Source organism: Micromys minutus (genome assembly GCF_963924665.1).
Source record: "Micromys minutus genome assembly, chromosome: 6".
In the NCBI taxonomy this organism is placed as follows: Eukaryota; Metazoa; Chordata; class Mammalia; order Rodentia; family Muridae; genus Micromys; species Micromys minutus.
Genome location: NC_137975.1, coordinates 47,737,741 through 47,763,700, shown reverse-complemented (window position 1 = coordinate 47,763,700; position 25,960 = coordinate 47,737,741). Strand labels below are relative to the sequence as shown.

At 38.8% G+C, this 25,960-nt stretch overlaps 1 protein-coding gene across 2 annotated transcripts in view; it reads left to right on the top strand.

The window, feature by feature from the left end:
• Positions 1-25,960, top strand: part of MRC1 (mannose receptor C-type 1) — an 88,015-nt gene that overhangs the window by 47,931 nt on the left and 14,124 nt on the right. For both annotated transcript variants that reach the window (XM_080917904.1, XM_080917903.1), the window contains exons 11-23: positions 2,340-2,488; positions 4,849-5,048; positions 8,509-8,636; positions 9,434-9,521; positions 10,687-10,831; positions 12,339-12,380; positions 13,512-13,675; positions 14,606-14,673; positions 16,037-16,137; positions 16,916-17,058; positions 17,778-17,892; positions 22,194-22,360; positions 23,782-23,884. In XM_080917904.1, coding sequence (XP_080774030.1) covers positions 2,340-2,488; positions 4,849-5,048; positions 8,509-8,636; positions 9,434-9,521; positions 10,687-10,831; positions 12,339-12,380; positions 13,512-13,675; positions 14,606-14,673; positions 16,037-16,137; positions 16,916-17,058; positions 17,778-17,892; positions 22,194-22,360; positions 23,782-23,884 — 1,613 coding nt within the window. The remainder of the gene's footprint in view (positions 1-2,339; positions 2,489-4,848; positions 5,049-8,508; positions 8,637-9,433; positions 9,522-10,686; positions 10,832-12,338; positions 12,381-13,511; positions 13,676-14,605; positions 14,674-16,036; positions 16,138-16,915; positions 17,059-17,777; positions 17,893-22,193; positions 22,361-23,781; positions 23,885-25,960) is intronic.

Genomic DNA, 25,960 nt, shown 5'->3' with positions numbered 1-25,960 from the left:
CAGGGAATATAGACAGTGCGTGTCACACAAACATGAGGACCTGAGGTTGGATCCCCAGCACCCAGGTAAAATGCCAGACATTGTATCCCTCTATCATCATAGTTTTATGGAGCAGATAGAGGAGGATCCTTAAGATTATTGGCCAGACAGCCTGGATGAGTTGGTGAGCTCCAGGTTCAGTAAGAGACCCCGGCTCATAACACAAGGTGGACAGAGACTGAGGAAGATACCTAACATTGACTCTGATTTTCATAAGTGACACACATATACACACACACACACAGAGAGAGAGAGAGAGAGAGAGAGAGAGAGAGAGAGAGAGAGAGAGAGAGAGAGAGAGAGAAGCATGCAGGTGAGGAGACACAGGGTGAAGTGGAAGACTAGGTACATGGAGATTCCATCTTTTCTACTGTCTTGCCACTGTCAAGGAATCTCTATCTGCTCTGCCATATGGAAGCTTTCTGATCATTTTGTGAACATTATTGCTTGAAGATGCTTGCTAATAGTCTAAGGAGGGAGACAGAGCACGTGCCAATATTCTTCTGCACTTCTCAGTGCATGAAGCCTTTCTCACTCCAAAGTGTGGCATATAGATCACTGCGATTGATAGGACAGGTCTTATTACTAAAGAAGTCAGGTCAGAGGCCCAAAATTATGATCCCAACTTCTAAAATATAGATTGCAATATTTGCAGATATTTTACTCATTCTTTCTATTCTTTTAACTTAGTTAATTAATTAATTAATTAAGTTATACTTGGCTTGGCTAATAGACTGATAGGCTGAGAAAATTAAACAAAAAATAGGGGACTTTTAAAAAATGAAGTTCCATCTTTGAGATTTATTTACTTCTTTATGATTTTTCTTTCTTACTCTTTTCAAAGCTTGGATTATAAATTCAAAAAACTTCAAAAAAATTTAAAAGTTACTGACATTTTATTGCTTCAGGGCCATCTCAAAATCCACAGAGTCCTGCTGATACTAAAAATTCTGTGGAAAAAATAGGTATCATAGGATTGTGTTTCAAACTGCATCTTCCTTTGACAGCAATGACATACTAATATAAACATCTGACTACAAGAAGATGAATTGTTTAAGTACCATGGGGATGCATTTTAGACTGATGCATTATTATGATTTGTTGGTTAAAGAATCATGTACAAGAAAAGAATTATTCTTCATGTGTTCTCTGAGCTATTAGGATTTAACAATCTCCTACCTTTAATTAAACTTGCTCTTTGTGTTTTAGAAAGTAAGTTGCCCTTCTAGTGTTTTGTTTGCTGTTTGTAGGCATCTGTGATTATTCAACTATGGTTAAATCTGCCACTTTTTGTAAGGTTTGAAGTCCTCTTTGTTCTCCCTGGCTCTCCATGTTTCTGAAAACGGAGTGGCTCTTTTCTGAGATGTTTCTGCCTAAGTTGCCTGCGTTTTTTCAAGTTTTCTATCTAAGGCAGATGTTTATTGCTTTGCCTATCACTAGAAATGGAAAGAAACATGATGGTTCCAATTTTTGATCCTCCTTGATAAGTCTATCATCTCTCTACTTCTGTCATCAAGAATTGAAGAGGACACTTAGCCCGTGTGAAAAACAGACTGGTCCTTTCAAATAATTTCTCCAACTGCTGTAGTTTTCTCCCTTGTATTGTCAAAGTTATTTTAAGACCAGTGAGGCCAACATGAAAATGAGAGAAAAATGTCTTGGTGGATCGATCCACTCAGCTAGATGGTAGTTTAACTTCAAAAACTTACGTTTCCTTAGTGAAGAATATTGTAATGTAAATGATATAAAGCTGTGATTCCTGCATGGAAATTTCTTATAGAAGTTATGAAATATTTATTCATGCCAGGTACTAAAGGAAATTATCCCACCCAGGTCTAGCTTGGTGAATCAGGGAGTTTATGGGCTTTCTTAAGGGGGAGTGTGAGTAAAGGTGTGATATAAAGGTATGAGTAATTTATGGCAGCTCCTTCACTGGAAAGCCCACCTGCATCTCTGACACTCCCTGACCAACTTACAGGTAGCTCCATAGAGGAGTCTTGTCTCCCTAGCAATTATTTATTGCTTCTATAATCCCAGGTAGAGGCCCTGTGAGTCTTGTAAATTTCATAAACTTCCTGAGATTTCTAAGTTTCCTTAGCTTCCTGGATCTATGAGATACCTTCTGTCTTTAAGAAAGAATGTTAGAATCCAGGGGAAATAGCTGCCAAATATTAATGCAATGTTTGAATTTATTGACTCAGTCATAACTCAGATATACAATTGAAATACTCTTCATGTTGATGATTTAAGAAATGTACATAAATGTTTCTAAAGTTTAGTTGAATTTAATTCTTTTAAAGATATGAACAAGCATTCCTGACTAGTTTGGTTGGATTGAGGCCTGAAAAATATTTTTGGACAGGACTCTCAGATATTCAAAACAAAGGGACGTTTCGGTGGACTGTGGAAGAGCAGGTGCAGTTCACACACTGGAATGCCGACATGCCAGGTATGCAGGTGCTGGGCTCACGGTAGATGTGCCAGGTATGGGAGTGCTGTGCTCAGGGCATCCCCTCACTCCTGCCAGCTGAGCCTGTTGGTCCTCTATCCGCCTTTTTAATGCAGCATGCAAGTCAATGGTGTTTTATTCATCATTATGTTCTCTTCCCCCAAGCCCTCCCATTCAGCTTGTAGTATTCTGGAGCAAAGAGGAAGAGAAAATTGCTAAGTAATGTAGTTCTGGTATAAAGAGACGAAACATTTCAAGTGCTCTCAGGTGTTATGAGTGTTTGCCTAATTTCCCAAAACTCGACTCTATAGGAGGTAGATGTAAAACTTTACAGTGAGGATGAATATAAATATGAGTGTCCTTGAGTAGAGAGACCAATGGGGATGCTCATGGGGAATCATTTCTTTCTCCAATTTCTTCCATGTATCTTTAGCATTAACCCTTCAACATCGGGTTTTATTTTATCTTTATAAGAATAAGAAAGGGTGTTTAAGTATCTTTATTTAAAACATGTGGAAACTGAAAGTCAGGATTTATAGGACTAGAGATGCACAAGCCCAGATTTATACTAATCTGCGTAATAAGCTAGGCTGAGGCATCTGGTATCTGAGCTATATAAATATACCAACCAGCTGCCCTGGTAATTTGACTTGCTTTCTTGAACTGGAGACCCAAGTGGCCTAACAGACCCTGAAGCTTCTATATGGCCTTTCTATTCTGATGTTGTTGGCAAATGATATTACTGAGTATGCCATCTCTTAGTTCAGCACCCATTACAGAAGTCAAGTCAGTGTGTCAGAATCACAAGCGAGACGAGGAATAACTGCTTAAGTGCATTGTTTGCTTCTTGGCCCAATACATCCTAATCTCCAGTTGCTATTCGAATTTGCATAAGCAGCTTTGAGAGAGGAACTGATATCATCAGTCAGATTATTGTTGTACAACTGCTTTATGATGATTAAATCATCAAACATCAGAGGAACTGGGAGACTCCAGATCATGTAAATGAACACATGTTTGAAATATGGTGAAAGTCACAGCTCTTCCTGTGTAGCTCTACTTTGCCTCGGTAACTTATGCGCCAGGAGGATTCTGAGTGGTGAACCCTGGAATTCATTCAAGAACAAAAATTCATTAAACTGGAGCTATAACTCAGCTGTAACCACTGAGAGTCTTGGAGACAGTCTCTTGCTATTTAGTCCAGGGTGAGACCGGAACTCACAGTGTAGCCAGTAGAACTACTGATGGCGCTCACTATGTAGGCTGGTCTTAAACTCAAGCTCCTGCTTCTTCCGCCCTCCATGTGGTGGCACCACAGCCATCAGTGTATCTACTTGATGGAAAGGTGATGTTTTATGTTCAGGAGATGCTGACTGCGTGCCCAAACATACAGCTTCAAGAATAGGCAAGGTATGTGGGGCCTGACCTACGCATCAAGAAAGATGAACTACTCCTGTAACCAGTGGGTCAACAGGTCACAGCAGTATTAGCTGTCATTCATTGCAGTAATTGTTTTCAGAGCATGACTGTGAATGGACCACAGATGACTCTAGGAATCTGAAAATAGTCTCAGGACACTGAGGGATTTAAAGAAAACATACTAGAAAAAACATGTCTCCTTAGCATGATGATAATAAATTTTTATGCATTTAAGACCCTTTTAAAACTATTGATAGCATCATTAGCTCCTCTTAGCAGCAATAATCTTGATATTTTTAAACCTCTATGTGACTTTTTATTACAATGGCTGCAAAACAGAATTACAAACTTTTAGTTCTATCATGGCCATTGTTTGACTTTCATGAACTTCTCCACTACCTACATCACAGCTCTGAATAGTAGAGCCTCTGGTTTGCATATTAAGACCAGGAAGCAAGAGAGCTTGAGTAACTTTCCCAAATTCTCCAACTCAGATGTGTGTTGTTTGGAAATCTTATCAAAGTGTTTTATTCCTGGAGTCTGAAGTGGATCATGGTGGGGAGGGGCAAATCTCAAAAAATTAAAAAAGGAAAGGAAGGAAGTCCAACAAAATGACAGGAAAGAAAATCCATTATAGTATTATTATCTTTGCCATTATAGCAGAAATATTTTATCATTAAAGGTCTAAATGTGGACCACTGTACCAGATGTGGAAAATATAAGATGTTATTAAATGTTCCTATATTTATGATGATTACATTGGGAATATAGACCACACAAATAAAAGGCAAAATATGGTAACCCACCTTCCAAGTTCTACATTTCATTCTTACATTCAGGGGATGAGCCACACCATCTTGCCCCTTTGGTTGCTCTTTTTGAACATGGTAGCTCTCCAATAAGCAACCCACTGATTGAGTTCTGCTTTCTGTTTAATGCAGGACGAAAGGCAGGATGTGTTGCCATGAGAACTGGAGTGGCAGGTGGTTTATGGGATGTTTTGAGTTGTGAAGAAAAGGCAAAATTTGTATGCAAACATTGGGCAGAAGGAGTGACTCGCCCACCAGAGCCCACAACAACCCCTGAACCCAAATGTCCAGAAGACTGGGGAACCACCAGTAAAACCAGCATGTGTTTCAAGGTAAGGACCACTTGTCAAACTAATAAAGAGTCTGAATTATCCAAGAGCTAATCCAAGAACTAAAACCAAATTACAGAAGATGCAACATCCAGCTCCAGTTCCACCTGTAGAAATTCGAATCTGATTTTATTGACGGTCAGTGCTGTGGATAGAAATATATAACTCATTAACTGAGATCCACAGACACAGGCAACAGTCCAGTAGGACTCTCAGACTTTTTGCCTCCATTTCTTGTTGTCATCATTCCCTCTTTGTTTCTTTTCTGTGACTTTCTAGCCCTGTACTGAACTTGTAATGCTTGTTTTAAGAAACCATTTCTTCTTTCTTTCTCTAACCTCTGGCATTTTGGTTTGCACTTACCTTCAAGCCTGAGCTTTAGCTAGGTTAATTGAAAAAATTGTGTCCAATTATATTGTGTCAGCATTACATAGTTTATGTTCTATTTCTCTAATGATGTAACACCTAATGACTATAATGATGAACAATGAAAGAATTGCAAGTACATAGCCCCTTAATTCATTCAGTTGGTGATTCATTGTTCTATCATTATTTTTACATATTCTTAGAATGAACCTTCTGTCTTTTCCCTTATGCAATCACCAAAATAATCAACCAGCCAAACACAAGTGAGAATAAAACCAGAATCAATCAAACAAACCAAATATCACAACTCAAATGAAATAAGAATTTGTTTCCCCCCCTATGTTGGATAAACTTCACAGAAACATTTAGATTTACCTAACATTGAAATGTATCTAGTGCTTAATGATAAAGTCATATGCTTAGGACCTCTTTTGTCCAATCTCTTTCAAAGACACATGATCCTGATATGCTTCCAAACACAGTTTGGTGAGCTGCTTGAAGAATTTAACCAGAGTCTAGAGACATAACTCAGGGTAGTGTCCTTGCTTAGCAAATGAGAGGCACAAGGTCTATACCAGGTGTTAAATAAAGAAAAAAAAATCTGTGAGAAAATCCCATCTGGGCTCTACCTGGAGAAGGGGCTGTCTAGTTGAGCTGGAATTCCTATTTGTAGAAGTAGAGATACACGAGTTGTTTAACCTAGTCTGGCTATTAAGAACTAAACATATAATTCTCATGAAAGGGAATATATGGAGCAAGGCAAGAGAGGGTTTATAGAATAGATTCTGGAAATTACAGACCATCATTCTAATGCCATATCTATCATGGTACAAATACCTAAAGGTAATAGGCTGTAGACATTGATTACAGTAGAACTGTCTGTAGCTATGCTGTGAACTAGAATTCTAGCAACTACAAAATCCAGATGTTCTCTGCAGGAATCACCATCCCTGACATCAAGCTATATTACAAGGCAATTGTGTTAAAAACTGCAGGGTACTGGTACAGAGATAGGCACGTTGATCAATGAAACAGAATAGAAGATCCAGAAATGAACCCTCACACATGGTCACTTGATTTTTGACAAAGGAGCTGTAAATATTCAACGAAAAAAGGACAGCTTCTTCAATAAATGGTGTTGGTTCAACTAGCACTCAGCATGCAGAAGAATGAAAATAGACTCTTTCTTATTTCCTTGCACAAAGCTCAAGTGCAAGTGGATCAAAGACTTCCACGTTAAACCAGGTACACTGAAACTATTAGAAGAGAAAGTAGGGAAAACCTTAGAACACATAGGCACAGGAGAAAATTTTCTGAACAAAACACCAATGGCTTGTGCTCTAAGGTCAAAGATCAACAAATGGGACTTAATGAGATTGCAAAGTTTCTGTAAGGCTAAGGACGTTGTCATGAAAAGAAAACTGCAGCCAACAGATTGGGAAAAGATCTTTACCAATCCCACATCTGACAGAGGCCTAATATCCAAGGTATACAAAGAACTCAAGAAGTTCGACACCAGAGAATCAAACAACCCTATTAAAAGTGGGGTACAGAGCTAAACAAAATGTTCTCAATTGAAGAATATCGAATAGCAGAGAAGCATCTAAGGAAGTGCTTGATATCATTAGCCATCAGGGAAATGCAAATCAAAACAACCCTGAGATTCCACCTCACACCAGTCAGAATGGCTAAGATCAAAAACTCAGATGACAACAGATGCTGGCAAGAGTGCAGAGAAAGAGGAATACTTCTCCACTGTTGGTGTGGTTGTAAACTGGTACAACTACTCTGGAAATCAGTCTGGTGGTTCTTCAGAAAACTGGACATAGTCCTACCTGAAGAGCCAGTTATTCTACTTCTGGGCATATACCCCAGAGATGCTTCAACATACAGTAAGGGCACATGCACCGCAATGTTCATAGCAGCCCTATTTATAATAGCCAGAATCTGGAAAGAACCCAGATGTCCTTCAGTAGATGAATGAATACAAAAAAATGTGGTATATTTGCACAATGGAGTACTACTCAGTTATTAGAAAAAATGACTTTATGAAATTCCTAAGAAAATGAATGCATCCTGAGTGAGGTAACCCAGTCACAAAAGAACAGACATAATATGGAGTCACTGATAATTGGATACTAACCCCAGAAAAAAAAAATCCAGATGTTCAACAGATCCAATTATGCTTGTATTTGAATTATGTGAAGTATTTGAAGTTGTGTTTGTTACATACATAAAAGGTATCCTTATAAATTCTGAGATGTCCCTCCTCTTGCCTATTTAGCTTGGCATCTTGCATTCTGCTGCAAACTTCTTCATTTCCCATCCCTAACTCCCTTTTCCCTGAATCCTTTCTCACTCTAACAAGTGAGCCACTTGCCATTTTGACCATGAGCCCTTCCCCTTACTCCCTACAGTTAGCTAGCTCCTGCATCATTAAGCATGCCCTACACTACCACTCTGGGTCCCATTTGCAGTTCTCTGGATGATAAGACCTAGTACTTACTTACATAGCCTTTAAAATTTAATTTAACTTTAACCCATTTCTGTCAGTTGAAAATCTGCCATGGTGTGTGTTCTAGTAGTTGTTAAAATACATGACCTTAAGGAAAAGAGACAACGGTTTTTGAAGAACACTGTTGGAAGTTGCCAGGCCATTCATTGTGTAAGCTAAACAAGATGACAAAGGGAACAGCGTTTTGCTTACTCATGTTTACCTTCCCTGTTTTAAGACTTTATTGTGTGTTTGTGTTCCAATGTAATTTTTCAGACTTAAACAAATTACTCTTTCTCTTCTACAATGATCCTTATACCCAATCCACATGTCTCCAGCTTCCAATATTTTAATCTAATTTCCCCTAGGCTTTAAACTGCCTTTATTTTGTAAGGCTTTCACAATGAAATCACCTCCCACCCCGAATTTAGCTATCCAAATAGTCCCTCAGAAATTGATTTTCAGCCAAGAGGCCTGCATTGTTTGGGAACATGGCAATGCTTGCTTTGTCTATAAATGACATCTTAGTGCAATTAGGTGACTTGTTTATTTTGATTTGATCATCTACCAAATGTAAAATAATTTCCCAAACCTCTTTTTTAGCTGTACGCAAAAGGAAAGCATGAAAAGAAAACGTGGTTTGAGTCTCGAGATTTTTGCAAAGCAATAGGGGGAGAGCTGGCGAGCATCAAAAGTAAAGATGAACAGCAAGTGATATGGAGGCTGATTACGTAAGTCCCTCTTCTGTTACAGGGATGCTGCATGTTACCCACTTAGTGCTTCTGATGCTGGGAAAACATTTGATTATATTTCAGTTTGAAATTCTTTAACCAATCGCTTTATAACTATACAAGAGGCTCAATACAAATTTGGGTGAATAAATGTCTTTTGATGCTTTATTGTGATTTTCTTCTCTCCCCAAATAGTGGTTTATTTTCAGAACATAGATAAAGTTCACATTTTCTTAAACACTTTTCTCTTGCTGGGATTTGACTTAAAGATGATGGGGTTTATTTTGGCTTATAGCTTGAGAGGTTGCTCATAGCTATTATGGCAGTAAAAACATGGAATAGGAGTAGAAGACCAGCCCATCTCATTGCACTGGCGATGTAGAAATTGGATTAGAATCAAAAAACTGGAAATCAATGGGGTGCTCAGCTGGCAATCTCTTTAGGCAGTATTGGACTCAAGTCCAAGGAATGGTGCCACCCACTTTGGGAGTGGGTCTTCCCACTTCAAACTAATCCAGATAATTCCTCAAGGCATGCCTCTAGACTTACTAACATAATCTAGATAATTGTCCAGATGTGTCCAGAGACTCGTTTGCTAGATGATTCGAGAGAGTCAATCAAGTGTATAATCAATAGTAACCATCATAGGCACTTTGTGTAGGACAAACTTAATGGTTACTTTCTTTGCCTGTGTATTATCTAATGTGTGTTTCAGAGTGACCTACCAACTCTTGATGGTCCTTTGACAGACTGAAGACCTTGCAGAATGAGGTATATTCTTTCTTTGTATGTTGCAGGGGCAGTGGAAGCTACCATGAGCTGTTTTGGTTGGGACTGACCTATGGCAGTCCTTCAGAGGGGTTCACCTGGAGTGATGGTTCTCCTGTAAGTAGTTTTAAATATATCATTTTCTTTTACCTTGTAGTGTATTTATTTTGACATCATTATTTGGGTTAATTGGTGTTTTACCAAGGTATGTCATTAAGACAGTTGGAGACTTTTTATGTAAAACAAATACAGGTGTAGTATAGACTCACTACCCAGCATTGGCCTCCACACTCAGCATAGCTGTGGATGAGAATATCCTAAGGAATGAAAAAGCCCTGCCTCCCAGTTTATATAAAATGACTTTATTCTGCACAAAACCAGCATGTAGATAGTTAAATATCTTCAAAGCTGTTTTGCAGCTGCTTTTAGCTCAGTGAAACTGGACACAACTTTGGTAGCCATCAGAGTCAGATGGACTTCTCCAAATTTGAGATATGGGAAGCTCTGGTTTTTGCTAGCAACAGTTAGTGGCCGTGGTCATCTTGGAAAAGGATGTTTTATGATACTAACAAACACCACTTCCTCTTGAACCCACAGACATCTTCCAAGGTATTTAGGTGACATGGTTTATTTGGTGGCTGCATTGGTGTTTGGATTTCATGTTTGTATTTATGGAAAAAAGATCATAATTCTTAATCCAGACTCTAATCATGGAAAACTCCCCAGGTCCCCATTTTTTCCCCATTGTTAATTTTGGCAAAGGCTGGGCATTCTGTTAGCCACATTTTATAAGACCTTTTCTTCTCTAATTATATTTCTGTAGCCCGTGTAATAGAGGGCAACCCTCCAACAACTTACTGAAATATCATCCCTTAAGAACGAACAGGCTGTAAATTTAGGAAATTACAACTACCAACTGAGATGTGGAAGTTTCTTGCTAACTTTTTCCTACATATAAATCCCAGTGCTGTGGCCCTTGGATCCATTCTGTTTAATGGCAATAAAGGAAATGACATAAAAACCAGTTCTCTACTCTAGGCTTCAAAAGTTTCCATGTAATAAAAGTTGTTTCTTTCTCACCCATGTTCGTAAAATGTGCTTCCAATGCTAAAAGTAAAAAGCAAATGAAGAATCCAAAAAACTTCTCGCCCTCGCCCTCCTCTGCCCAATTTGGATTTGCACTGGTGTGGTATTCATTGTTAATATCTGAAGCTTAATGTTTCTAGCATAGCAGAGCAACTTGGTGTTGTGGTTCAGATCAAGTGTGATGTTTCCACCATAGGTTTCCTATGAAAATTGGGCTTACGGTGAGCCAAATAATTACCAAAATGTTGAATATTGTGGTGAGCTGAAAGGTGACCCGGGCATGTCCTGGAATGATATTAACTGTGAACACCTCAACAACTGGATTTGTCAGATACAAAAAGGTATGAATCCGGTCCTCCTTTCTCTTATGTTACAGAGCCTTCTGACACCCCAATTTGTTTCCTCTGTTGGCACAAACAAACATAAAATACCAGCATCAGGGAAGTGTGGGGCCCTTGTTTCACAGGATAAGAATGGAAGCATTGAGAACAGATAAGTGTTCCGAAGGAACAGAAGATCAAAAGGCCACCCGAGAACCCTGGACGAGAGTCACGTTCTCAGAAACATTCCCAGCAGCAGCTGGGACTCTCGCCATCCTCTGCAGCTGCGAGGGCAAATGGGAGGTCTGCCCTTTAGTGCTGTAAGAAAGCAATGCAGTTTTGCCTTCTGGAGCGTTTACCCTCTAACCTTCTATTTTATCCACACAGGTACAAGCTCCCTCCAAGTTGGATATTTTAATATCCAGAACGCTCACAGAACCAGCAGCGTGGGCAAGGCCGAGCGTTATGGAACTTACCTTTTATTATTTATGATGACTTGGAAATTAGTACAAAGACATTAGGCATTAGGCATTGAGGTCAGAGGAGCTGGATTATGACAAATTACCCGAAGAAACAAACTCACCCTTGAATCAAAACATCTATTTAGGCCATTGCAACAGATGAATGGACCCACATTGCCCTCTGCTGTTGGGGAATCATGGCCGCTGCCCCCATTCTGCAGTGAAGAGGCCTAGTACTGCCCTCTGCTGGCTGCATGCGTATATTTCCATGTTCTGCATTAGCATCCATCTGTGTTTCCCGAATGGAACAATCATTGCGTTGTATGTAAAAACTGCGTCCTGCTGCCTGCCAGTGACACATCGTGGCCTTTTAATGTTGTTGGTCGCTTTGTTTTACTCTGGCAGATAGAAAATGTTACCTGGAAGGCAAAGGATTACCAGTGCCCTCTTGTCAGATTCTAACAAAATCCGGACTATTTTTGAAAGAAAAATATTAAAAAAAAAAAAAAAAAAAAACCCTAGTAAGATATAAGTAAAAGTTTAGTAATGACATAATATAATTGAAAAGACTCTATTTGTGTCTTATCAATATACAACTCACACCAAATAGTTTCAGATAATAAACTTTACATTATTTCATAGTTACTATTAAAATGTCTACCTGGAAAATAGTACTTGTAGTGAACGAAGACTGACTGCATACCAAAAACTTATTTTTTTGCTCTGCCTATTTATAAACATGGTTAATACTCTTTTTATAGTTGGGGTGGGAATGAAGACCAAATAGTGTTTAATTTGAAGCTGGACTTCATGATTCCCAAAATTAATGTCCCCTTTCCCCTTTATATGGCACTACTTGGGCCTAGATATTGCCCCCCACTTATGGTATTTGTATGGATCTCCATGAACCCCAATTCCTCCTTCCTTTTCCTTTCATTCCCCCACCACGATGTGATGGGCAGGAGGAGTGGAGTAAGTGTGGAAGATTGCTAAGGTTTTATTGACACAGGAAAACACAAGGAGCAGCACTAGTGAGTGTTTGATGACTCTCTATGTTTGTTTTACAGGACAAACACTACTGCCTGAGCCCACACCAGCTCCTCAAGACAGTAGGTGTCCCTGAGTTTTCTGATCTCTCTATTACAGCCTTTTCGGACTCCTTTCCTTCCTTAATGAAAAGGGAAATAGTGGGAAGAGAGTTCTTAGTATCTTTGAGGATCTCATAAAAGGTTAGAGTTCTGTCTTCAGAGAGCAGACAACAGATACCAGTCACCCTGTTAGCATGTTTTCTTGTGCTTTCATGAGTCAAATCCAAGGGTCCAGGGTTTTCTTTAGCACATAAACAGTGACTTGTAACTTCGTGGCTCAACGCAGCACACAGTTATTCGCTGAGAGTTCTAGAAGTCAGAATCTAAAATTGGTTCCACAGAGTCAAAATGCAAGCTTTCATCGCCAGGACCAACTCCCCCCCACCCCCAGAGAGGCTCTGGCCACTGGTCTTCACTTGGCTTCCTGGAATTATTTTGTAAATGCCCCCCGGCTCCATCCTCAACCCAGCCTTGTACCATATTGTTCAGTGTCTCATTGCATCCTTATGCATTGGACCTTTGTCTCTGCATCTTTCTTGGAGAGCATGTGCATTAAATTTAAAGCTCACCCAGACAATTCAAGGTAATCTCTCCCCAAGATCAATAATTTAAGCACAAACTCCTTTCCATTGTAATCTGACATACATGAGCTTCTAGGAGCAGGTCATAGATGCCTTTACAGCCTTTTGCAGTATATTTCTATGCTTTGAAAGAGGGTTTAGACACCTACCTTTTTTCATGAGTTAACTGCCTGATTCTCTAATTCTACTGTGGACAACTCAAACCAATCTATAAGAAGTCTTGGTGGTGTAGATGAAATCTGAGTTTTCATAGTCCCCAAGCTTGGCCATTGAACACCACAGGCACACGTATAAGTCTTCCTAGATCTGCTGTTCCACCAAAGAAAGCAATGGCAGTTCTTTGACCCACTAATAACTCACAGCTCTTACTTAGGAGGAGAGAGGCCAGTCTTCACTGAATTGGCAGAAAGTAGATATTTGGCTTGTAATAATCCAATCTGTTCTCAACTGACATTGTGCAGATTCTGGGGTCTTGCAGTTGTTCTGATCTTTGACATAGTGATTATTATCCCTACTTACCATATTCCTTATTTATCTAAGTATATCTCTTTCTTTGACTTTATTTTTTCAGATCCACCAGTTACTGAAGATGGGTGGGTTATTTACAAAGACTACCAGTACTATTTTAGCAAAGAGAAGGAAACCATGGACAACGCACGGGCATTTTGCAAGAAGAATTTTGGTGATCTTGCTACTATTAAAAGTGAAAGCGAAAAGAAGTTTATATGGAAATATGTAAGGATATTGTTAAGAGTAGAATGCTATAAAGAAAGATGATTTTTGCATTTAGCACCTTAGAACATATTCTTAAATTATGGATTAAAATGTAAGTTGAGAGTAAATGATTCAAGTTCCTGAGGCTCTGATTCAAAGCCACACAGAGTGATGTACTTTATTGTTAGAACATCTATTGTAGAATCACATAATCCAGAAATACTTTGTTAAGTTTTAACACTGTTTATGAATTAAGTTTTAAGTTTATGAATTTAATTTTTAGAAATCATGTCTTAACTAATTGTTGTGTCTTGATCCTAGACCACTTGATCCTAGATCCGTATAACATATACTATGATTATTAATCAAAGGTCTGTCTTTGTTGGATCAAATCATTTGTGAACAGATAGTACAGTTTTATTATTCATATAAAATCTCAAGCTGTTAGCTATTCCTGAAACTAAAATTTTTTCTTAGTGTTTTCTGATTTATTTAATATTATTTATTCTGATCAATATTGAAAGGAGAAGTTGACTCGCCTACAAAGATATGAAATATAGTTTAACATTGTCTTATTTGTGGATATACCTCATTTGAAACTCTCAGGATAAGTCCTAATGTTGCATAAATGCCTGCATGTAATACATGCTATATATTGCAGCCTTATGTATAATGTACAAATCCCATTGCCTGTTTTATTTTAAAGGACCTTTTCAGCACCAAACTGCTATAGATATTTGTTATTATAGTAAATTAACCAATGTATTCACTTTCTAAATACAAGTTATTGTATTGTGAGTACATTTTAACCCTTGTGAATATAATCCTATAGTATTTGTGCATGAATTCCTTCTTGGATAACATAAATAGGCCCTCTAACTAATACACTGGTTTTGCCTAAGTTGCTAACTAGATGACTGTAAATTATTACTATAAATTTTTGTGTTCTAGATAAACAAAAATGGTGGACAGTCACCATATTTTATTGGCTTGTTGATCAGCTTGGATAAGAAGTTCATGTAAGTAAATCAAGCTAACATTGTGGCTTATATAAGAGATCTTATAAACACATACAAGTTATTTTGAGACCTTTATTTGCCAAATCCATTAAAAGTTCCTTGACAATTTTAATCTGAAAAGAAAATCTTTAAAACTGTTGAAGTAAAACTATTTAAGATAACTCTATTAAGATTTTCAACATCATTACTTATTTAAAAGATCAAAAATGGATTTGATCTAACAAAATGTCACTAGTTTTTATTTTAGGGTACTCAGCCATCAGTAAATCATTGACTAAGAAGATGTGTTAAAGAGGGGAATGCTGAATATATTTTCAAATCTGCAACACTGTTTAGACCAATGCTGGTACACAGGTCCAAATGTCCCCTTTCTGGGTCCCAGCTTGCAGCAATGTATTCAAGTTCTTGGTGAAACATGAAGAGCAGACTTTCTCCTTCCTTAGAAACACTGCCAGGAATGGCTGTGCTTGAGAAAGGGAATTGTTATATCTCAGGGTTTCTTTCAACGTTCATTAATATGTTCTCCTGCATTTCAAGAGCAGATGTGTTTATCTGTCCCACATACAGCTATTTTAGTTACATACATTCTGTGAGACTTTGATTGCTACTATTGAGCAACTGAGACCTAAAGTCAAGTTTGTTATTTCTAGAGAATAGAGATGTTGATTATCCTAATAAATAAACTCCCATTTGATCATCTCCAGAACAAGAGGGCTGATTTTTACAATTTCTTTTATTTCTAGATCCCAGAGTCTTTGGGTTTCTATAACTTATCACAATTGCCTCATCCACTTTATGAAAATATGGAGTAAGCAAAAAACTTAGAGTGGAGTTAATGAGGAATATTGGATTTGCCACTTCTTTGATACATTGTATGGAAATCATGATTGAAGATTACTTTGGAAGGAATTTTGCTTCTGAATTCCAGACTAGTCAGACTATACATGTTTTTCTCTTCAGGGCTATTGGGAGTTTGTTCTGAGGGATGAAAGAGGGTGGACCAGCATTCAGTATTCACATCATTCTTATGCATCTTCTTAAGTAGATAGATTCTTTAGTGGTGGACTATGAATTACCCAAATGAGTGGTGGACTATGAATTACCCAAATGAGGGCAATTTGTATTTTACAAGATTAAATATAACTGTGGTTGTTTGTGAGCTTGACCTGAAGGTATCAGGGAGGCTACTGAGGAACAGAAAGGATAACTAGTGCCAAACATTTGAAAGTTTTTCTTTAGGTTCCTCCTATTTGCTACACATCCTATGCCTTCTTCATCCTGATGTCTTTGCCTTTTCCCACCTCTAAGTTGTAGGCAGTCATTTTGGCTGGGTTATTGACAAATGCTTCATTTTCTTTTGCAGTTGGATGGATGGAAGCAAAGTGGATTTTGTGGCTTGGGCCACAGGGGAACCCAACTTTGCAAATGATGATGAAAACTGTGTAACGATGTACACAAATTCAGGTAGATCATGTACTGATCTTATTGAGTGTACTTTGGGGTGTGATGTGTGCCATTTCTTGCATCTTTAGGCTACAAATAGCAATTAGTACAGTTTCATAGGAAAATGACAGATACTTCAAATTTTATTTGTGTGACAGTTTCATTTGCAAATTTAAATTTATTAGGATGTCCACCAGCAAGCTAACAAATGATGTATCATCCTATTTCTTCCAAATTGTGAAACATTTCTAATGTTCTTATGTGAGAAATATGCTTATAGCCAATCACCTTTATCTCTCTCTAGCTCTTTTTTTATTGCATAAAATGGGAGTGTTGATGTAGTCTGTCTTTTGTTGAGAAGATCAAATGAATTAACATCTTATGCTAAACACATACATAAGTATTATGTGATTGACTGTTGGTGATTAATAATTTAATAATATATCTGTAAAACCAAGAGCACATTTAGCATTTAGGGATCCTTCTGCAAAGTTGAACTCTTATGAGCTAAGTGAAACAGAGAGAGAGAGAGAGAGAGAGAGAGAGAGAGAGAGAGAGAGAGAGAGAGAGAGAGAGAGAGAGATTGAGATTTCACAGGTTCTTCTAATCAAGTGAAAATAAGGCAAAGTTATTCTGAACCATTTTTTTGAGAACCCTCTTGAGATATTGTGTCTTTGAAGGTATGTTTTATATTTTTCATTGTGAGGCAAGCCTTTAGTGGCTATACCATCTCTCCATCTCAGAAAGAATGTTTTAAACTAGAAGTATACAGATTTACCCTAGCTCTTCTCTTTTACAGGGTTCTGGAATGACATCAACTGTGGTTTTCCAAATAACTTCATCTGCCAGCGACATAACAGCAGCATTAATGCCACCGCCATGCCTACCACACCCCCAACCCCAGGTGGCTGCAAAGAAGGTTGGCATTTGTACAAAAACAAGGTATTGGAGAAATTGATCTCAGTTTTGGTATTTGTATTAGGTGGTTTTCTTGTTGCTGTAGAAAAAAAATTAGAAGCAAGAGAGACTTGGCTTCCTATTTCAGGGGACCCAGTCTATCAGAGCAGAGCAGGTGGAGCAGATGGCCCCACAGAGGTGGGAACAAATGTTAGAGGCTCATCATGCCGTAGTGGTGTAAGAAGGAGTGGACTAGAAGAGGGTCCAGATGCTTCCCCGAAGGCCTACTTCCATTCCTATATCTACCAGCTAGGTCCATGTACTGAAGGTCACATATTCCTCAAAAACTGGCATCATCATGTGAGGAGCAAGTGTTCAGATGCTAGTGCAGCGCTGTTCACTGTGGAACAGTGACAGATGCCAACCACAGCTTTGTTGACTTCGGCCTACGCCATCATTTTACGACAACTTGTGTGAGAATGCCTGGAGATTTCCATCACACATTCTCAATGGAAAGAACATACATGAGCTATTAGTCAAAGATCTGTGTCCTGTATCACAGGGGGGAAAGTAAAACTCTACAGAAAGAAATATGTGAGCCATGTAGCTGCTTTAATTATTTTTTTGTAATTCTTGAGACCTGAGAAATATTTTATTTATCTATAATTTTCATGAATAACTTGATTTCTTGATGCGAACTTTATTTATTTTTTGAACTTATCTTTAGCTAAAACTTCTGCTTTTATCCTCCCCTTTTGATTCAGTGCTTTAAAATTTTTGGGTTTGCTGAAGAAGAGAAAAAAAACTGGCAAGAGGCACGGAAAGCTTGCATAGGACTGAAAGGAAACCTGGTGTCCATAGAGAATGCAAAAGAGCAAGGTATGTAAACTACATGCAAGGTGTGTGAACTACATGCGAGGTGTGTGAACTACATGCAAGGTGTGTGAACTACATTCGAGGTGTGTGAACTACATGCAAGGTGTGTGAACCACATGCAAGGTGTGTGAACTATACACCTTGGAAGTTACAAATATTTCTGGCAACGATGAATACATATGTAAATTTGCCCTGAAATGATAGGCTGTTTCTTATTATAACTGACATTTTTTTTTTGGAATAAGATACAGTAGGCAAAAATCTTCTCAATTTTTTATTAAGAGTATTTTATTTAGTGCTTGATACCATACTGGGATTTAAAATAAAATTGTCCATAGAATTTGGTCCCATTTTCATAGCAACTCTATGAGCCAGGCACTATTATTCTGGTTTGTGGACAAGGGATGACGTTCACAGAGCCTCAGGGGGAAGGAGCATGCTTGGTCAGAAATGGAGTTTTGCATCAATACCCTGAGTACCCACCCACATTCTGTCCCATTGCCAACAAATCTGTTATGCAAGAGGCCAAGGACTAGCAGCTCTTGGTGAAATGAGCAGCTGCTGATCTCCAACATGCTCCTTATCTGGCCCCTGGTCATATAATTTACAATACAGCAAAGCTGATGTTTGAATGTAAACTTTGAACAAATGCAGGAAAAAGTTTTTTGATGAGATACAAGGATAATCCGGAGCTATGGGAGTGTCTGATAAGAGAACATTTGTCACAACTACACAGAGGCTTGTAAAATTCATTCTGTCAAAGGAAGGAAGTTGGGGCAGAAGAGAAACCTCAGTCAAGAAAAAACATGTTGCACAAGCCATGAGGACCTGAGTTTAATTCTCAGCACCAATGTTCAAAGCCTGGAGTGGTGACATTGTAGGTAGTTCAGCAGAGGAGAGTCAGAGAAAGGAAAATCCCTGAAGATTTCTGGCCCACTAGCCTAATAAAACCAGCAGGCTCCAGGCCAGTAAGAGACTCTTACATGAAACCTTAGTTGGCTGGATTCTGAGGAATACATAGAAGTACTCTGGTCTCAACGCATATGCCCACATGAATGAACACACAGACTTTTCTCTTCTACCCAGAAATAAAGGAACTGACCACTCTTGGGCGATCCTTTGGGGACCACCTTTGCTGAAATAGGAATTCTATTCAAGCTATAACTTGTGCTTTAAGGTAGATCTATTTCAGGAGATTCATGCTATGCTATTGAAGGGTTTGGAAACCATAGTAGTTGAGTTATGAATCAGCAAACCTCAGGTTAAACACTTTTAGAAAAAGAACACAAGTCCTTGGAAGGTCCACCGTGTATAGTTTTAAGAGGAAGATATGGGTGAATGAGTGATGGATACAGGGAACTATATTTAGGTTCACAATGAGAAGGCCACTCCAGTAGCCAGGACTGATGACACACATTGTGTCACAAATGGGTCAAGGTTTGCAAAGGATTTTAAAATGGTTAAGTCAGCTGGTGCCCAAGTGGACACTGTAGAGCCACATACACTGGCCTGTATTGTGTACAGGAAAAATCCAATAGTGGTTTGTTGTATGTGTAAATTTATAAAACGGTTATAGAAAACATTAGACTATATATTTCTAACATCTTTTAATTGGAGAAGTGTGGGGGTACATGTTTTGTATGGTATGCACATCCATGTGTGTGCAGGTGCACATAGATGTATATACTTATGTGGAGACCCACAGAGTACAACAGGCATCTTTTGCTCAATCACTCTCTGCTTTGTATCTTGAGTTGGGGTATCTCACTGAAGTTGCAGCTAGGCCAGCATCCAGCTAGCTCCAGGGATCCTCCTGCCTCTGTCCTCGACCATGCTGGGGTCACAGACATGTATATCACCACATCCAGTTTTTGTCACATCCAAACTTGGGTCTTAACTCTTACTGCTTCATAGCTCCAACTCCAGAGCATCTTTGACTTTCAAAATAATCCAAAATTACGTATCTGAAAAAGTACAGACAAGAAGATACTAAAAACTTGCATGTTGCTCTCCCAAATGCTTTCTCTATTAAGGCACAGATGTGCATTTCTTAGGACACATGATACATGAAACCAACCAAGCTTCCACAAGAATCTTTGACAAGTTCACCAGCTATTCAGACACTCACAGCACAGGGTCAACCAATAACACATGATACAAGAACATAACATTCACATTTCTCCAGCTGGTTCACCACATTTTTGCCTCAGCTATTCAACAGGGGAACATAGAAATGGATTTCCTCTCTTCCCCACAAAGTGCTGATTCCTGGCATAACAGAGTTAGAACAAGAGCAGTGAGATGTGCAGAAGGAAACAATTTTCAGATAAAATAACATTATTCCTGGCAAAACAGACACACGCTGTTGAATTCATAATGTGGTTGTTGGCAGTGGGGGGAAGTTGGTGCTGCATGATACTACCCCATAGAGTTGTTCACATCATGTTGCAAGTTGAGCAGAGGGCGGAAGTTACAATCTTGTTTAGGAGACAAAACCAAAACAAATATCCATCTGCACTTCTAGTTCACTAAAGAATATGCGAATAAAAACATTGGAAGTATTTTTACCTTTAGTTAATTGAGAAAAATGTAAAAATGAACAAGGCACTTCTATTTGGAAATGGGGTTAGTATTTGGAAATGACTGTTCTACAAAATTTTTTGCTCATGCACTAGTAGGTAGTTATATCTCTGCAGACTTTTTTGCATTCAAAATGTTTATTTTTTATTTGTGTGTGTGTGTGTGTGTGTGTGTGTGTGTGAAAACCGCATGTATGTGGCTGCCTATGGAGGCCAGAAGAGGGTGCTGGATCCTTTAACGCTGGAGTTACAGGTGGTTGTGAACTACCCAGTGTAGGTATTAGGAATTGAACTCAGGCCTTCCGAAAATGTAGCAAGCATTCTCAAATGCAGAGCCATCTCTCCAGGCCCCTATTTTGCATTTTCTATCAGAGTCCCCAAATGCTGTGTCATTCCGTTTCTTTTCCATATTTATGGTGGATATATATTGCTGCTTTAGTCAACAGAGACACCGTTTATCTAGCAGGTATAGATCGTGAGATTAAGAGGCAGCTGCTGCTGAGGCTTTAGGGAGGGGCTGAATGGGAGGTATAGAGCATATGAGCAATCAAATCTTGCATTGTTTATGAATATTCGTTTCTTCCCTCTCTGCCACGGAATTGCTGATGCAACAAAAAGCGATGGCATTTCTCTATACTCCAAATCTTCTGGTTCTATGCTGTGAACCCTTTAGCTTGAGGATGTCTGGGTCAGTACATCCTCATTAACTGGCCAGTGTTACTCAGGACTTGCTTCCCTGGAGGGATTCTGATCAGATAGCCTTTGCCTGGGTATTCTGTGATACTGAAGCTTTCAGAGCAGAGTGCTTCTTGTTTGGATAAATAGCTTTCATTTTTGGGCCTTTCTGGGTTGGAACCTCTTCCTCTCCTCATTCTTGTCATCCGATTATTATTATTATTTTTTATAGAACCAGGAAAACTGGCAACTTACAGGGTGCCAGAGAGAAGTATGAGAAGCAGAAAATAGGGTATTGCCTGTGTCCATTCTATGTGCTCTGTCACCTTTTCATGTTTCATTATGAGTTAGGGTTGTGCTAAATTGCCAGGCTGGCCTTGAATTTTTTCTGTAGTCCAGAGAACACTGAACTTTGGGTCTTCCTACCCCAGAATCTTGAGTATAAAGTCTTGTGTCACCTGTGTCTCAATTCCAAGGGGCCAAACATCCCTTTCTGGCCTCTGAGGCACCCCAACACACAAGTATGCATACCTTTACACATGTGCATGCATTGCAATAAAATAAACCCTGTAAAATTAAACTACAAAATAGCATTATAGCATGAGTTTTAATGAATTAGAAGAGAGTATGCTTCTTTCTGTATGGTAGTGGGCAGCCTTCAGCCACAGCTCATACTGAGGTAGCCAGCATGAGTGGGTGGAATGCCTTTGAGACTCAGTCCTTTCTCTGGTGCCTTTGGATGGGATAAAACTTTCCAACTATGCAGTGATTGTATACAACCCAGACTTGTTTTTTAAGGAACACATCAAAGTCCTAAACCTGGTTGCTGATGGGGATACTAAGATTAGAGTCTGTCTATTTGTGTGTGTGTGTGTTGTGTGTGTGTGTGTATGTATGTGTGTATATATGTATGTGTGTGTGTGTGTATATATGTGTGTTTTGCTTGAGAATACTAACAGGGGTTGAGTTAATTAACGTATTTAAAATATTTTTATACCTGCACTCTCCACAATTCCAAGTTTTAATTCATCTTGTGTAATTTGCTTTCAGCATTTATTACCTATCACATGAGAGACTCCACTTTCAATGCCTGGACGGGGCTGAATGATGTCAACTCGGAACACACATTCCTTTGGACAGATGGACGAGGAGTTCATTATACCAACTGGGGGAAAGGCTATCCTGGTGGAAGAAGAAGCAGCCTGTCTTATGAAGATGTGAGCTTAATTTTCACAGCACCTCTCGATACCATCTCCATGTGCAGAGTCATCTTGTTGATTAATTTTCTGTGATATACCCACCAGAATCCTTCTTCCTCTGCTTTTGCAGATTTTTTTTCTTTCTCAGACTGAATCAGCTTTAGAGTAGGAATATAGATTTAGTTAAGAACTCTTCATTGGCAGTGAGCAGTAGAAATCCAGCTTCACTCCAAACCTCACTGGTACTCTGGACAAAATTTTGATCCCAAGGTTATATAATTGTGCCATCTGCCCTTTATCCTTTGTAGCTGTCGCAGCAATTTGGATGCTGATTTGGTTGTCATCACTTCTTCTGAAGATATCATGAAGTCATGACTATTTCTTAACCTGTATTATACAGCACTTGATCTGTGACCAACACCATGCTAAGAGCTCTGTACATCAGAATATAGACTATTGCTTCACTACCTTCTTTTAATTTTTTTTACTTCATTCTTATATCATTGAATGATCAATTGGCTAGTGTGGAACATTACCCTAGTGATTATAATCAACATAAAAAAATTAACCTGTTTGTAATATGTTTAAATATGAATATTCATATTTAAAAGGAAAGTTTTAAACCGGAGTGCAAGTCTTATATTAGAAATGTGGTGATAGAGAAGATAGAGTGTAATGTGACAGAGTATGCCAGAGGATAGAGGATAGGGTGACTTTTCTGGGGTTCTTTGTGTCAGACACTGTCATTGCAGGGCATGATGTGGGGTTGGAGGTGAAAAAGAATCAGCTGTGAGAGATTTTGTTCAGGAAATTTAAAACATAATAATCAGGAAAACTAAAGAGGATAAAGATGGCAGGCATGCTAGGTGAGTGAGATGAACAAAGTCATCTTGGAAAATAGTCCAGGTGTGTTTAAAAAGGAATAAATGGCTCAGGTGGCAGTGGGAGTTTTTAATGTTAGAAATGAATGGAAGTAAGCTTGAGGTAGGCAGAATTGAAACTTTGATGCTCTGTGGGAGAGTTTGTATCCTGTCAGGTGGAGATCAAAGAGTAGGGCTGAGAGAACAGTCATCTGATCAACATGGCTTTTATGACAGTTAACTTGACAGCTATATTCAAGGTAGTTGCATTCTGTTGACACGTGATTTTCTTGGTAGAAATTATTTGACACTGATTGTGTAAATTAGGGCTAAGGACATAGTGAGGTCAAAATAAAACACAATGCACTAGGAAGCAAAAGTTCAGGTGGGAAGGATCTGTATGGGCAGTGGATGCAGCAATTGGTAGGTGATGGTGGGCCGAATAAGCTGTGCAGAGGGGTGGTCTTAAAAATTGTAAATGAAGAATAATGAGAGTGTGTTTTCTTACTAATGGATTGATTTGAGTCATTATTAATTTATACTTGTTGCTTTCTTTTTCCTTATTCATAAATGTGACAGGCTGACTGTGTTGTTGTGATTGGTGGCAATTCACGAGAGGCAGGGACCTGGATGGATGACACCTGTGACAGTAAACAAGGCTATATATGTCAAACACAGACTGGTAAGTTTTACTAAACCTCACCAGCAAGGGCTGGGTTTAAGCCGTATGAGCCCATTACAGATGAAAGAGGCGGTCTAACCCTCTCCAAAGAGGTGCTATTTCCTATGCTTTACTTATGGATCTGATTACAGAAAGTTCTGTGAAGATTAAGCTTGAAGTGATTTTTTTATTGGGAAGTTGTAATATATGCCAGTCAGCATTTTGTGACTGTGAGAAAATACCCAAAGGAATTACTGTAAAAGCACCAAAGTTTTAATTTGGCTCTGTGTTTCAGAGTCTGGGCTCCATCACTTTAGGTCTGTAGTGAGACAAAATACTGTGGGGAGCAGATCATTCATGTGGAACATGGAAAACATTCATGTCACGGTGGCTGGAAAACAAAAGGGAAAGAAAGGAAGGACTATTGCCCCATTGTAAACATATCTTTTATTCTCCAGATGTAATTGTCATCTCAGCAGCTTACTGATAAATAGACTCATGCTTCCTAGTTCTTTCTAGTCCCTGGCTGGCTGGCTCAACTCAGCTGTCCTGGGCCAAATTCTTCTCAAAGCTGACTGATTCAAATTGGCTTTTCTGGGCTTCTGACTAAATTGCTCTGCTTGGCCTCAAACTAACTCTAGAAATCTCTTCTAATCTTCTGGCTCTCTGTTATTTTCTGGCTCATTTTGTCTTCTCTAGCTTGTTCTTGCTGTAACCTGTCTCTACAAAACTGCTCCCTCCACCCCTGCACTGTTTGTTCTCTTTAGTATCTTCTTTCCAGTCTATCCTTGTGAGACTGGGTATATCCTATCTCTGACTCATTCTGTCAAATTGTTCTCTGATTCATCTGTTTGTCTGCCCTTCAATTGGATGTCCCTTTCAAATAGAGCTGCTTCCTTCTACAAAATAAACTTACCTATATTGTTACAGATTAAATGTGTTTACTAAGAGTATGTCAACTCCAGCCAAATCATTCTGTAATCCAAGGTGTGCTTGCATTTCTACCAGATTATATCTTTGGATATAATTATTTAACAGAGCAGCTATTTTGCTATTTATCTTTAATGTTGTTGTTGTTGTTGTTGTTTTTGTTGTTGTTGTTTTTGTTTTTGTTGTTGTTGTTGTTGTTGTTGTTGTTGTTGTTGTTCTTCTTCTTCTTCTTCTTCTTCTTCTTCTTCTTCTTCTTCTTCTTCTTCTTCTTCTCCTCCTCCTTCTCCTTCTCCTTCTCCTTCTCCTTCTCCTTCTCCTTCTCCTTCTCCTTTTCCTTTTCCTTCTCCACCTCCTCCTTCTTCACAATACTGCTATGAGCTAGTGATCAAACTTGTGGAAAACACACGGTGGGGCAGAAGGGATGTAAGAGCACTGTGCAGAACCCAGGTTTAATCCCAGTGCCCACATGATGGATCATAACAATCTGTCACTCCAATCCAGGAAGCCTAACACTTTCTACACTATATGGGCACTGCATTCATAAGATATACAAACATGCATGTAAAAGAAGCACATACACACACAGAAAATAAGTAAAAACTAAAAAGCTACCTAATCTAAGCATATGGAAATGATCTCCCAATATTTGGTAGTATTTCTTTCCTACAGAAACAATTACACTGGGCATAACACTCAAATGTCTTAATTGTGTTTAGACTTCTGTAAAATTGTCCTTTTTGTTGTTCCTCTTCCCCCCTCCTACTATTCCTCACTTCACTTCAAGCTTCATTTATCACTTTTAATGGCCCAAATCATTCCAATGGCATGGTGCCCAGTTTTCTCTAGACTGGGGAGTTTTAAGGCTTCCATGAAAGATATGATCATTTAGGGAGTCTGTTCATGGTCTCTTGGTGAAAGGATCCTGCACAAACACAAAATGGCAACAGCAGCTGAGGAGAGGGGGGCTGATATTTTCTGAAAATGAGTTATAGTTAAAGAACATGACTTACAAAAGAAAGTTTGGTGCCTCTTAGGCACAGAATAAGGCAGATGTTTATGTGGAACATGTTAGAGAATTGGCCCAGACAGAACCTGTATCCAAGAGTAAAAAGACCTGGATGCTATTGATTACTTTTCTATAAAGACCCCATTTTTGAGGTGTGCTCG